At 48.8% G+C, this 15,545-nt stretch overlaps 1 protein-coding gene across 1 annotated transcript in view; it reads left to right on the top strand.

The window, feature by feature from the left end:
• Positions 1-12,120, top strand: part of LOC146839617 (NXPE family member 3-like) — a 294,129-nt gene extending 282,009 nt beyond the window's left edge. Inside the window, exons 4-5 of the mRNA XM_085651695.1 lie at positions 3,335-3,547; positions 11,591-12,120. Of these exons, the coding sequence (XP_085507821.1) occupies positions 3,335-3,547; positions 11,591-12,120 (743 nt within the window). The remainder of the gene's footprint in view (positions 1-3,334; positions 3,548-11,590) is intronic.
• The last annotated feature ends 3,425 nt before the right edge of the window (positions 12,121-15,545 follow it).

The raw sequence follows: 15,545 nt of genomic DNA, 5'->3' as shown, positions 1-15,545 counted from the left end.
CTTTGGTGATCCTCTTCCGGATCACGTGACACGTTGGTCTCGTATTACTCACGCCCTTTCAGGAGCGGAGCAGGGCAAACCCCCGGTTGGTCAGGCCCCCAACCGCCCAAAGGACTAACGGGGTGCCATGGCGGTTTTCCAGTAACCTGCCCTGAGGCTCCTGGTCTTTGGCTCTGGCACCCTTACTGTGCCGTGCAGAGGTACCCTTACTGTACCCGTCTGCCGCAGAGGTACCCTTACTCTACCCGTCTGCTTCCAGATCGCCCTGTAACTCCACCTGCATTGAAAAAGAAAACATTACAACGCTCTACGTACATTGCCTGCCAACCCCATGCCGGGTAAGCGGTAGGGTGGGAGACGGCGTGTCTGGCGCAAAGAGGACACCATAGAGGTGGGGGGAGGTATAAGTACCCTCCCCTGACCTCTGTCCACCGGAAGTGACGCGCCTAGCTTTCCAAGGCAAAGAACTCAATCCTGAGTCCAACCCTTGGCCAGTGGGTGGCATGTGCCAAATGGCACTAAAGGGCCACCCGTTGTGATGGCCCCCTGCGGGGGCCGGGACAGCCGCATTTTCTCAGTTGGCACGGGTTGCGCAGGTGAGCTCCATGTACCTTCAGCCACGAGTTCCAACAGGAAGTGTTGTGTGCTCACTGGACCTGGGGCTCTGCTGGTGGTGCTGCTGAGCGCTGCCTGTGGGCAGCGCTGCAACACTGACTGAAGGTGGCTTTAGGATTCACTGGAGGGAGATTCCAAAGACCAGTTGAGGGGGAAACATCAAGTCTTTTGTTTAGAATATGGGTGTTCTCTTGCATTGCTTTGTATAGTTTAATGTTAATTAAGTAATAAAGTGTTTGACTGATCTAACCAGAATTTTGTGTGGGACTATGTTAACACACGGAAGAGGTGCGCAACCGAATGTATTTCATGGCCTTGTGAACAGTTTAGCAGTGTTGTTATTTTTTGTCAGGGCTGTAAGTGGGCCGGGACCTGCCAGTGCTCAGCACCGGCAATTCTAAAAAGCAGGTGCTAAGACTGGTCAATTTTTGCCCTCGCCCTCACCCTCAGGGTGAAATAGAAATCTTAACTCTGCAGCAGTACCACCCTTCACTATCTTTGTAACTTCAAAGAGACTCGTTATAGTTTTTTCATAGTCTTTATAATTTCAGAACGGAAGCATTTCAATATTCTATACAACGAAGGCATAGTTGTTGCTTATTTATCTTCTGCAACTAACAATCATTGACAAAGCCAATAATCTTGGCTTGTTGTAGGTGTATTGTTACTTTTTGTATTATAAATGCGGCCCACAAAGTGCGGGAGAAGTCCTCCGGCATAACGCTGCCCACTGCTCTGGCCCCAGGGGCGGATGAGAGGTTTCGGCATGGATATCTCTGCGGCGATGACCAGGACCTGGTTTGCCTGACCCTAAAATGGCAGAGGTCAGGCGGACTCGGGCTTTGAAGGCGGCCTCTTTGCTGAGCATCGGACTGGGCAGGTTGCTTCTGTTCAGTGCTGGGGGTCCCTCACTGTGCCCCGAGGTCGAGTCCCGGCGCACGGTCACACCCAGGAGCACGGGCATTTGCTCTTCTCGCAGTAGACTATCCAGGCACTTGCAGGCTCCCATGGTCAAGATGGCTGACATGTAAAGAGCTCCGGCCGGGAGCTCCCTGTCTAGGTATTTCCTTTCCGGCTCTAATCCCCTGAGTTCTACCCCCTCCTTGAACCTTCGGACTCACCTGAGGTTATATAGACGATGGCCCTTCAACTCTCATGTTCCCACGATTTTGTTTTGTGATCTTACAATGGACCGTGAATTTTGCTAACTGCGGAGCCTGAGCAGTCATGGCGGCTGCCCGGTTGAGCTGCTTTTTCAGCTATAGAGGAGATTAGGCTCTGGTTCACCCCCTCGGCCATCACCTACCTAGCCGGACATTGGACATGGTTTCCCTCATCTCTCTGCTGTGTGTCCTTTCCTCCCCCTCCCTCCGGTGAATCCATCCCCTGAAACACTTCCCCCCTTGCCGGTCTGCCTGACCCGATCTGCTTTCCCTACCCCTTTTTACCTTCCCCCCTGTTCCTTCTTTGCTTCTTGGACATGTGTCTTGGTTATGCTATTTGCTAGTAACTCATGTTATTACGTAACACTGTCTGTTTTTTCTTCGTTATACTTGGCTCCTGTAACTGTTGGTAATTTTGTTAACTTGTAACTCACTTATCATCATGTAAAGCGCTCTGATACCTCCGGGTCTAGCCAGTGCTATTTAAAACTCCGCAAATAAATAAATAAAAGAAAAATGTCCTCATAGAAAAGTTTTTTCAACAGAGATTTATGTAGCGCAAACTTGATCCGAATCCGGTATCAGAGTGCTTTACATAGCACCAGTTGCATTACATGAGGACACATTCATTTTTGTTAGGCATGGGGAGATTAAGTGATTTGCACAGAATCACAGGATGTTCAGCGTCATTGCCTAGACTCGAACCCCGTTCCCCAGATTCGAGGTCGATCGCCCTAGCCTTTGGGCCAACTCTTCATTTGTTTGGTACAAATATGCAGCAGGGGCACCGATATAATATTAGCATTATGTATGAAACCACATATTGGTAATGAAGACTTAAGGAAGCCCATTGTGTCTGCTGCCAATGTCTTTGGAGTGCTCACATTGTATACATATTTGTTGTGCTCACCGTCCTCTGATGCAGATGCCACTCAGACAGCTACATTTGGCATTCTATATTTGTATCATATAGACTCACTGATAGATTTGTTCTTTAACTTCTCTCAGAGCTGCCCTACACTAGAATGGTATTTTCCTTCCTTCACTTCTTGTTCAGCACTTGGCAGTGTCCCCACTGTAAACATGGAAAGGAGTAGTGTCACTGGGTCCTATTGTTCTTCCCTTTACATCACCCCCACTTTGACAGACAACCTAACAAGTTTCCAGTCTCCTCTTTGATCTTATCCCCCCCCCATTGTGTAGAGGGCTTACATGTCAGTGCCATAGTACAGGAGCATTGTGATGATGTTACAGAAATCTGCGGTGTCATTGTATGACCATGATTCTGAATATGGATGTTGCGCTGACTGCTCTTAGCTCTACGCATTCATCTTCGTCGGACAACGAAGGTACTGAAAGACATGTTGCTGAGGGCCAGAAGACAGGTCTTTCCTCACTTTAGCACTTGTCAAAAAACCTATGCATTCTTTGTGTAGGACACACCTGCTTTGAAATAAGGTATTTCATGTCTAGTCATAGGGTGCTAGAATCACACCACAAAATAATGATCCCTTTGGGAATTCACATTTGACGTCTACATTTTGTATCCCCAACAGATGCAAAGAAGCTACCGGCCTGCACCCCTGGCCTGGAGATAACACATCCATCCGGGTACTATTATAAGGACACCTGGGCATCTCTTTCCTGCTCCAACAAGAAGTTTCGGACCCAGCAGGCAGTCAGCAGCTGCTTAAGGGAGAAGATTGTCTATATGTTTGGTGACTCCACATTGAGGCAGTGGTGGGAGTATCTTGTGGACTTCATTCCATGTAAGACAAATAAGCAATGAGGCACAAGCCGTAAAAAGGATGGGAAGGGACTGGGGGTATTGGATGAGTACTGTTGAAGTAAAATTGGAAAATCATTAATGCTAGTCTTAGTTAGTATATAACAACGTTTCAGGGGTCTTGTGGTCTTCAGAAGTTTCTGGACTCAGTTAGGGTAACACGACTGGTGTCCCAGGGCTTAAACCCACTATTATGCTTCAAACTGATAACCAAGCACACTCCTTTAGCACTTGACATCATAGTAGCAAGGTCAAGCAGCCTAGTGCTTACTCAGGGAGATGGTGTGGGGGTACAGATTCAGCACTCACCAACCATCAAACAGAAGTTAATATATCACTGTACTTTGATCAATAATAAGAAAATGTATTTATTCTTATTCACATAGCTAAGAAATGACAGGATTATTCACGAAGGGCCAATCTTATGGGCATTAATTTTAACAGTACCCACTGTGGTCGCGAAGACCATCTCTGGCAGTAGAAGTGCATAGGCCTGTTGCTCCGGTGGCAGGGAATCTCTGTGGCACTATGTTATCTCCTGCGGTTCAGTTTAATTTTACAGTCACTTGTTAGTTCTAATAGTTTCCTTCTGTTCTGGGTTCAATGTCACACTACATGATAGACCAACCAAAGATTGTGTGGCTCATTGTAGGCAGAGTTGGCTGGCTAGTGAACATGCTGCTCTGGGGGTGGGCTTCTGGCAAGGCACACTGTACAGAGAGAATGTTGGCCCATCCAACATGTTCACATTCTTGTGCTTGGAGCTCCGCAACCTGCTGATCAGGTCTGTAGCTGTAGTCGCAACATTGGTGAAAAGGACGCTGTGATGAGGTTGCTGTGCTTATGGTCTTGCAGCTTTGATTTCTTCACGGTACTTGTATGTCTTCATCATTTTTTTCACAGTCAATGACAGTTGGCTTCTTCCTGTGCCTGAATACTTCCTGTTGCTGGCAAACGTCCTTCAGAACTTGACCTGCTGAGTTTCCTTGGCTCCTTCCGATTTAGGTGGTGGTAAAGTTGCCTGTGCTGGGGACACATCTGAGCCTCTGAGTCTCAGTCACAGCACAGGTGCAGGTCTCTCCCAATGCCCCAGTGCCAATGTCAAGTTGTCTAGCTGGGCGCCTTCAAAGCCCCTTGCCTTCACAGCAGCATATTCCTCTTACAAGAGACCCTCCAGAATCCCTCCCTAGTAATTACTAGTTTTATCCTTGTAACAGTGTTAATGCAGCCTCTCCTGACACATTTATATAGTTTTCTAAACTTGCCAAGGAAAGTTAGTGTTCATTACCCTAACCCTGGCACTCTAAGGATTCTCCTGGGCTTCACTCTTGTGGGATTCCAAGCTTCTGGCTAGGAAGTCTTGGCTCAATGACTGTAAGTTTCTGTCCCATCTATATACCTAAGTTATCGGCTGACTTGGTGGAACAGAAGGGGTCTCCTTCCTGCAGAAATCCAAATCCAGTATACAAAAGACACACCGTCTGTCCTACTGCGCTTCCTCATAACCTGTGGATGAGGGCCCTTCCAAAGGCCAAAGTGACAGGAAAAGGCAGGGGAAACTCCTTGACTTCAAAGGGACCCACTGTCTCTTTTCCTAAACACACTCCAGCCTGGCCCACGACCAACGTCCCACAGATGTCTGAAATGTCTGAAAGAGTCCTCCAGTGCACACAAGCTGCCTGGAATCTTACTATTCCTCCATCCTAGATACCACTGGATCTTGTTTCAGGCAAATGGAAACCAGGGTAACCGTGGCTTGGGGGCAAGTTTACACACGTCATCCATGTTATGTTATGTTATGTTAAAATGCATTTTTATAGCGCTCGGCTACTCTAAAAGAGTGTCCCGGCGCTTTCCACAGGCAGCTACAGAGTATAACAACATAGCAAGAAGAACAGAACCCAAAAGAGAAAGAAAGAAGCCCACCTAAACAGAATGATTAAAAAGCCAAGTCTTCAAATTCTTCCTGAATTGAAGCAAGTTGGGAGTGCTGTGGAGTGCCAGTGGAAGCGAATTCCACAGCTGGGAGGCCTTGAGGCTGAAAGAGCGTCCCCCAATGCGGGCCTTCCTCACGCGTGGGACCACAGCAGTGAAAAGGGATTCCGAACGCAGTGAGCGCGCAGGACGATAGAAAGCCAATCTTTTCTGCAGATATCCTGCGCCTGAGCCAAACAAAGCTTTGTGCACCAGCGTCAGGGATTTAAAAATAATCCGCTTCCGGATCGGCAGCCAATGAAGCGTCTGCAGCAGCCCAGAAGCCCGTGCCCGTCTATGCAGACCAAAGATCGCACGGGCTGCAGAGTTCTGTGCCACCTGCAAACGCTGGACCAAATAGTCCGGAAGGCCTAGGAAAAGAGCATTGGCATAGTCTAGCCTAGATCCAATGAGCGCCTGCACCGTAATCCGTCTGTACTCCGCTGACAATAGAGGAAGAAACTTGCGGAGCATTTTCAGGATGCCGAAACAGGTGCCGGACAGGCCAAGGACATGCGCTCTCAGAGAGAGCTTGTTATCAAGCTTCACTCCAAGGTTCTTGGCAACCAAGGAGGATTGTGCCGGAGGACACATGGCGGCCGGCCACCACTGCCGCCACTCGGGATCGATGGCACAGCCGAAGAATAAAACCTCCGACTTGCTGGAGTTGGCCTTCAGGCTATTCCGCTGGAACCAGCCGAAGACCCTGTCCAGGCAGTCCCGAATTCTCTCCCCATCAAATGTCTGATCTTTTCCACATGTGAAGAGGAGCTGCGTGTCATCGGCGTAGGACACGATCTGGGCTCCGTAAGCCTCAACCGCAGCCGCCAGGGGGGACATAAAGATGTTAAACAATGTCGGGCTCAACACAGAACCCTGTGGAACCCCAACTCCCAATGGCGGCATCTCGGCGGAGCTCTGGGAAACCCAGACCGTCTGGCGGCGGCCCTCCAGAAAAGATGTAAACCATCTGAACACCGTCCCCCTTAGGCCGATGTCATAAAGCCTGGCGAGAAGCGCCTCATGGGGGACGGTGTCGAAGGCCGCCGACAAGTCCAGCATGACTAACATGGTCTTGCCACCCACATCCAAGGTCTCCCTGATGATCTCAGAGACCTCCACCAACGCCGTTTCCGTGCTAAAATTCGGACGGAAACCGGATTGGGATGGATGGAGCAGATTGTTGGACTCTAGGAAGCTCGACAATACGCCATGGACATGTTTCTCAGTGATCTTAGCCAAAGCCGGGAGAAGTGAAATTGGCCTGTAATTGGCCAAGACCTCGGCATCAAGACCAGGCTTTTTCAGGAGGGGGATCACCATTGCCCTTTTCCAGGTGCGTGGGATACTCCCCTCCCTCAAGGAGGCATTGAGGATCGGGTTGACCAGGGGATTCACCACTGCCGCCATCCCAGCCAGAAATTTGGCGGGGCAGGGGTTGAGTGGGGAGCCAGATTTGAGACTGGCCAGCAGAGTCCGGGACATGTCACTGGAGACAGGAGGAAAGTCCTCCAGGGTGGCCGTAGGCATGGACGATGTTCCAAGTCCTGCCCCGGGGTCACAGCAACCCTCCACCAAGCTCTCCGAGAAGGAGGCCTGAATTGCCTTAATCTTGTCGGTGAAAAAAGTGGCAAGATCACACGCCCACGCATCAGGTGATACAGGCGGGGGTGAATAAGAAGTAGGGGACGTGAACTCCTTCACAATCGTGAAGATCTCCTTGCAGGAGTTCGCCGACACCTCAATCCTCCTGGCAAGATATTCCCGCTTGGCACCAAGAATGTCGCGGTGATAGGCCTTCACCGCCGACCTATAGGCGAGTTTAGCCTCCCCATCATATTGATGGCGCCAGGCCCGCTCAGCGACCTTACATTGGCTGCGAGCCATACGTAGCGCCTCCGTAAACCATGGCGCTGATTGCCGTATCGCCGTGGACCGGAGGGTTGCCCTTGGGGCAAGATCATCTAACCTCTCGGTCAACCATTGCTGCAGGGCCTCAGTGTCTCTATCCGGATCCCCCGAGAGAGAAAAGGGATGTTCCGCGAGCGCCTGCTCCAGCATAGCAGGCGTCACTCTGTGTAACGCTCTCGAGGACGATCTGGGCACCGTAGGGGCGCAGGTGTCAAACTGCCCATTCTCCAACACAGAGAACCCAATCAGCCTATGATCCGACCAGAGCACCGGCCGCGTTTCAATGTCAACAATTGGGACAGAGGAGAACACTTGATCAAGAGTGTGTCCTTTCTCATGTGTAGGCCCTGATACAAACGGTGCCAGGCCAAGCGGAGATGTAATATCCAACAAATTAGCCCCATCCAGGTCATCCGTGACATCAAGATGAAAATTGAAATCGCCTGCCAGCAGACAATGTTGTGCAGACAGCGCCAGCTCCGAAATGGCTGTCTGTAGGTCCTCCCAGAAGGAGCCCACCGGGCCAGGAGGCCTGTAGACCAACAGGCCCTTAAGCGCATGGCCTGGAGACAGTCTCAGCATAAAACCAAGGGATTCAGAGCCCTCAATGGAGTTCACGGGAAGAACTGAACAGGAAATGTTCTTCCTCACCACCACAGCGACTTCGCCCCCCCTGCCCTTAGCTCTGTCTTGGCGAAAAATGTTATAGGTCGGAGGGATCGCAGTGAAGATGTCCGGATTGGACGCCTCTCCCAACCAAGTTTCGGTCAGGAACAGACAAAGAGGATTCTCCCTGACAAGAAGATCGTAAATGTGCAAGGCATGTCTTCCTAACGACCTTGTGTTAAGCAGCAGACAGAGATGTTTCGCATGCACCTCGGTTGTCCTAAGGGCGCTACACTGCGCCCCAGTGGGCGACCAACCGCAGGCCGGGCAGCGTCGTTTACCCTTGTGTCGACCGGGAAATACTGAGCGACACAGGCTAGATGTAGTACGCATGGCGCGGAGCATCGCCGAGGTGTAATGGATCATCCTCACCCACGCCTGACCAGAGTCCTACGCCGCCCCGCCGCCTCCGGGACGCTGACGGGCACAGACGGGCAGGACTCCGGCACGACTCAGGCTACGCGAAGGCGTCCACCTGCGCGTCCCGCTGCGCGTAGGGAGCGACTTTAAATAGGCTCTCCAGTGAGCCCTTGGCGCGCGAGACCGCTCCAAAATGGCGGCCGCCGCCGGACAAGAAGCCCCAATCAAAGATGGCGCCTGAAATGGAGCCCAGGACCAGGACCCACCAAAGTGGTGGTGCTTTAGAGGCACAAAAGTGCACTTTTTAAATGCGGTAAGGGGAGCGGGGAGCGGGGCGCGAGCTGCAAGCAGCAGAGTTTAAAAACAGGGGTAAATATAAAGCAAGCAGTAACCCAAATACAAAAACGAGGAAAGCTTAAAATTACACAGCGCTAGTACAGCGCAGTCACAGCAGTGTGGTAGGTGGTAGAGGTCGCCACCCCACGAAGGACCGCCTTAAATAGGCTCTCCAGTGAGCCCTTGGCGCGCGAGACCGCTCCAAAATGGCGGCCGCCGCCGGACAAGAAGCCCCAATCAAAGATGGCGCCTGAAATGGAGCCCAGGACCCGGACCCACCAAAGTGGTGGTGCTTTAGAGGCACAAAAGTGCACTTTTTAAATGCGGTAAGGGGAGCGGGGAGCGGGGCGCGAGCTGCAGGCAGCAGAGTTTAAAAACAGGGGTAAATATAAAGCAAGCAGTAACCCAAATACAAAAACGAGGAAAGCTTAAAATTACACAGCGCTAGTACAGCGCAGTCACAGCAGTGTGGTAGGTGGTATGTCCCACATATATGTGCGAAGGGTGCACTTGGAGGCAACTGGAGGACAAACTGAAAAAGATGAAAGATGCTGGCCGACCCAACAACTAACAGGTGACAGGTAGAAAGGGTTGCCATGCTCAGTAAAATAGGTGTTGCCGCCACCACTGTCAGCCTTCTACAGTCCGTTGAGGTGAAAGGCCTCCCACTCGGTCACATATGTTACATAAAGGCCTCAGCACACAGGCATAATCCCTGTGTGTGCTACAGACAGAGATCTGTCCCCTTAGGGCTGCTATACTTTGCACCATTGGGAACAGGAAGACAGAGATAGGGGGAGTGAGGAAAGTGATGCTCTCCTACAGAGTGCTACAAGGGAAATGAAATGGATACATGAAACTTTAAAAATAAATTCCCTCATGTCAGCTAATCATGAGCAATGGCAACACAAAGTCCACTCGAAGTTTATGCTTAAGTTTGGGATACAGTGCTGTATGAGAATGACAGAAGCAAAACTGTACCAAGTATTGACAAAGCCAATAGATTTAGCATTGGACGCCAACCTTTTGGCAATTCTTGTTTTATTTTGTCATGGTTTGTGCAAAAATGTATTGTTTGGGAGGCTTTCGGGCCCCAGTAAATTTAAACAAAAACACTGGCTAAAGCCAAACATTTTCTCAAAAATACACATTGCCATAGTGCTCCCTGGCACTGAAGGGATCAACTCTATGTGTTGATTGGCTCCGTGTGAAAGGGCAGCACGTTGTAACTCATAATAAACTCAGCCAGTGGCTGAAGTGGTCTGACACATTGCACCACGATGCATGCTGGAGTGGGTGGGAGTAAAATGTAAATGACAAACCCACAGACTAATGGATGAAGTCTGGCTGCACACCATTTAGATAACTATGTTATACACATAATTTTAGTAAAATAAAAAAATGCTTTGACTAACAGAGACTTAACAAAACATCAATAGGTCTGGTACTGGTAGACCACTTCTTGCCTTTGGGAAAGTAGGTGAGAAAGAAAAAAAGACAGGTAGGCAAGAAAGAAAGAACAAAAGAAAGACATAAAAGGAAGGCATGAAAGAAAGAGGGAGGCAAAAAAGAAAAAGGGAAAAAAAGGGGAAGAAGGAAAGAAACAAAAAATGAAGAAGGAAAGAAAAAAAAAGAGAAGAAGGAAAGAAATAAAAAGGAACACGGAACCAAAGAAACAAAGATACTAAGAAAAAAGAATGAAACAGACAAAAGCAGTGTAGGAAAGAAAGCAGCAAAGAAAGAAGGAAAGAAACAAGAGAGGAACGAAAGAAGGAAGGAGGGAAGGATGGAAAGAAGGAAGGAAGGAAAATGAAAGAAGAAGGCAAGACAGAAGGAAAGCAAGAAAGAAAGACAGTTGGTTTTGCAAAGATAGAGTACCCTCAGCTTATATTCAGAGTTAATATGAGCTGCCCTTATGGTGCGACAAATCATCAGTCATGTAAACAGAGGCCACTTCAAAAGAAGGTTATAACAGCATTAGCAGGAGATACGAACTGATAAAGCTGGAATGTGCCCTGTCCTCTCATCTGGTACAAATCACTCCTATCATACCAGGCACCTCATACAACGGCAGCACTAAAGTAATAATGAACTACCTTGTGAAAGGGCTAAATTCAGCCACTCAAAGTGCAGGTAACCAGTAGCTGTAGTGGGCTGACCCCCTACCCCTTGCGGGAGTGGGCAGAAGGAAATGTGATCAACACATCAACAAACTAATAGATGAAGAGAAGTGGCTGACAGCCCCTGGAGGTAATTATATTATAAATAAGCATTTATTGATTTCAAATGGTCCTGGCTAATGCTAGACCTAAAAAGAAGTAAATGGACCACAAACAGAACAGTGCTTGCAATGGATAACAGCTGAGTACGAGGTGACGAAACTGCAATATTTCACACTGACTGCAGAGTCTGGACTGAATATTGGAATGCACCTTAGATGATAGGCTACCATGATGAGGACACAACTATTACTCAATATTAGCGTGTTTTCATTATGTTTGCAACCACATGTATACACTGGGAAAACGCACTTGCATCCTATATTTAAATACTGTTATTTGCATTAATTGATTAATTTGCATGTTCGGCTATAAATGCTGTACCTGTTTGTTTGTAGTATGTAATGCTCAACTACCAATAATAAGGTTAACAAAAGCAACTGCACATCAATGAAGAGTTGTAATCTTCATCATCTGTTTTGATTTAAGAAATGATCTTTGGCTGGGCTAGTGTCGTGAATCAATGTTCATGGTAACTCTCTTTTTTCTTGACTCTGTAGCTCTGAAGAAGATTGATCTGCATGTTGAGTACGCACCAGCGGGACCCCTTTTGGCAACAGATGCAATTAATGGTTTGCTGGTGCAGTGGAGGTCTCATGGGAAACCTCTTCGGATGTCGAAAATGATGGTAGCAGATCTGCACTACATGGCCAATGACATTGCTAATCTTGGCGGGGGACCTGATATGGTGATCGCTATTAACCTCTGGGCTCACTTCACTTCCTTTCCGGTGGAGGTGTACATCCGGCGACTGAGGAACATCCGAACGGCTGTGATGGAGCTCCTTGAGAGGAGCCCCAATACCACGGTGATCCTCAAAACTGCCAACACTGGACATAACTACGGCAGCAACTGGCTGTCACTCCAACTGGACCTTATTATGAGGAAGATGTTTTCTGGACTGCAGGTGGGCATTGTAGATGCTTGGGAAATGACTTCCTGTCACTATTTGGAGGAGAACCTTCATCCAAAGAGAACTATTATCCAAAATCAAATGGACATGTTCCTGTCATTTATTTGCCCCACCTGAGTCCAGTAGGGAGCCAATACATAGCTAGAGGTACTTATTACACTGCAAAAACTGTAACTGAGAACAAGCATGCTATACTATGGGAGAGCAAGCTGAGGTGTCCAGACAAAAAAGAGTAAATGAATGAATGAGTAAGGCGCTCTAAGAGTATGTAGAAGATCAACTGTATTCTGATTACCAGTATATTTGAAGAGGTTAACCCCTTCGGTGCTCATGACGGAACGGTTCCGTCATGAGCCACGGTTGAGCTGTGCTCATGACGGAACCGTTCCGTCATGACCACGCCCGCGCAAGATTCCGTCAGCACAGCGGCGGAATTTGCGCAGCATGGAAGGGGTTTTAAAAGTACAGTTCATAGACACCAGGTAGACATATTTTATAAAAATGTTTTGGAGTTGATTACTGGTTTGTGTCTGAAATGGTTGGGACTTGGGCTGCTAGTGTGGGACACGAACCACACACACTATCGGATCACTCTCCGGTGGTTCTAGCATTGCAGATACCCCTTTGTGAGAGACCGCCATTTGCATGGAGACTGCAACCTGCTGAGCTTGCGGACCCAGTTTTTAAGCAGACTGTTGGGGAAGCTATTCGCAATTTTTCCGTGAAAATGAAGGGACCGTGGATAGCGCTAGTTGCTTATGGGAGGCCTTTAATGCGACGGTGCAGGGCGCATGTATTGGGGCGCAGGCCGGGGTACTGAAGGATATTAGACGCAGGATTCATAGGCTGGCACTTGAAATATCCACACTTGAGCGCGACTATGAGTTGAACCCCTTGCCTCCTTTACTGGCTAAAATCAAAGACCTGGTCTCTGAGTATAATGATACCGTTGACCAGGAATTGCAACACCGTTCTCGGCGTGTGAAGGCTCGTTATTATGGTGAGGGGGGACGTCCGAGTCGCTCATTGGCACAGAAATTGTCGGAACCCCATAGTCAGGACCACATCAAGGAACTAGTAGATGAGGACGGGGAAACGCATTATTTGAACTCTGAGCTTACTGATATTGTGTTCAGATTTTACACTACTCTATATGCTGCTAAAGAAGGTCCTCCGTCAGAGGAAATAGACTCTTATCTTGATGATGTGGCGTTGGGCTGGCTTACCAATGCGCACAGGGAATATTTAGTGCAGCCCTTTGATGAGGAAGATGTCAAACTCGCCATCATGGCGTTACCCACTTGTAAAGCGGCTGGTATAGATTGATTCCCCAGTGAATTCTATAAAATGTATGTGGATGATGTAGCGCCTCGCCTTTTGGCAGTATTTGCGGAAGCTTATGATACAGGGCAGCTCCCGCCTACGTTACGAGAGGCTCTAATAGTAACTTTGCTGAAGCCTGGCAAGCCGCCCAACCGATGCGAGTCGTACCGGCCCCTTTCACTTATAAATATTGATGCCAACATTTTTGCGAAGATGATTGCTACCCGGCTGCAGCCATTGATCCCTCTGTTGGTCCTGCCAGACCAGTCTGGTTTTGTGACTGCTAGGTCTACCACACATAATCTGCGCACTGTGTTCTCTACGCTGCATTACTTTGATCCTGATTTTCAGGCAGTGGCTGTGCTACTTGATGCCGCAAAGGCCTTTGATTCCCTCCGGTGGGACTTCATGTTTACGGTACTGAAGCGCATGGGCTTCCCTCCCTTTTTTCTTAAATGGCTTCAGGTCCTCTACACGGATCCAGCTGTGAGGGTGCGGGTCAATGGGTGGGTTTCCCCGACGCTTCCTATAGAAAGAGGCACGCGGCAGGGATGCCCTTTATCACCAATGCTCTTCTCGTTGGCTTTGGAACCTTTAGCATGTAAGGTCAGACAGCTACATGCGCACGCGGCATTGCGATTCAGGCAACGGCCGCTGGTGGTTTCATTATATGCAGACGATATGATGCAATACGTCCAGCAGCCTGCAGTTTTTCTACCGGCCCTTTTGCGGGAATATGTGAAATTTGAGCGCTACTCAGGCCTGGGAATGAACTGGTCAAAGTCTGTGGTGTTTCCGTTGACGGCTAGTACCAAAGAAATAGACCTAGATTTCCCTCTGACGTGGACTCAGGAACTGGTAAAGTATCTAGGGGTCTGGCTGCACAGGGACCCTAAAAGGGTAGTTGCGGAGAACTATGGCTGGACCATCACACCTGTAACTGAGAAGACGGCGAGATGGGCACATTTGTCGCTCTCTCTTGCAGATCGGTTTGCGGTCATTAAAATGACCTTCCTGTGTAAGCTACTATATTTTTTTGTTAATATACCCATTAAATTGAACATAGCTTTCTTCCAGACATTACAATCAGTGCTGCTTGCCTTTGTGTGGGCCGGGAAAAAACCTAGATGTAGTTGGGAGGTGTTGGTGCAACCCTTTGAACGGGGTGGATTTGAAGCTCCAGATTTCTATCTTTATTATTTATGCGCTCAGGCGCATTTTGCACATTATTGGCATTACCCAACGCGATTTTTACCCCATCTTGCGATTGAAGCAGACGCTATCCGACCCATGCCCTTACTGGCAGCGACCCTCTCTGGAGGACCGGGGGGTCCTAGCACCGAAATTAGTCCAGTGTTATGCACTGCTTGGGCTTGGAAAATGCTGGCTAAGCGGGCTGGACTTCCTATATATATGCCCGGAAGTTGCCTCTGTCTTCTCACCCGGACATTTCTGCAGCGAGGGAAGCACCGGCACTGAAGGCACTAGCGTCTGTTGGTATATCCACGCTAGGAGATCTTTACACACACGGTTGATTCAAGACATTGAAAGAGATACAGGGCTCCACGGATCGAGGGTTTATGTTAGGCTTCACCTATGTTAGAGCGCGACAAGCTATAAAATCTGTTTATCCGGACTATCCAACAGAACCGGCTACTCTGCAGGCGATGCAGACGATGCTGGGAGGGGAGGAACGGAAAGGTCTCATTACCAAGTTATATAATGCTTCATTGCGGGAAAGAGGGATTGAGCAGCACCCGTCTTATTGTAGATGGCAGCGAGCACTGGGAACTGCACTCACACTCGAAATGTGGAAGGATTGCTGTGCATTAACAGGTCGTCTCACGGCACACTGTAGCTTGCGGTTGATTCATTTTAAATATTTGCATCAATTTTACTATACACCATTACAACTTTATAGGTATGGTTTGCGTGAGAATGCTAACTGTGTGAGGTGTGGGCAAACTGACGCTGATTTTTTCCACATGTCCTGGACCTGTCCTGGGGTTTCTGTCTTCTGGTCCAAGGTTGTACATATTCTTACAGAGGTTGTGCTGGAACGGGTACAGTGTGAGCCGGCCTACTAGGATTTGTGAAGCAGTTGAAACCATGCAACAGGCGCATAGTTGCTGTCTCTACTCTGTTTGCAAAGAGGTCTATCGCACTTTGCAGGGGGGCCAAAACAACTCCCACTGTAAAAAGCTGGCTCAGGGATTTGG

Source organism: Triturus cristatus, chromosome 4_1 (genome assembly GCF_964204655.1).
Source record: "Triturus cristatus chromosome 4_1, aTriCri1.1, whole genome shotgun sequence".
Classification (NCBI taxonomy): Eukaryota; Metazoa; Chordata; class Amphibia; order Caudata; family Salamandridae; genus Triturus; species Triturus cristatus.
Note: the sequence above shows the minus strand (reverse complement) of the source record. Positions and strands in the feature narration are given on the sequence as shown.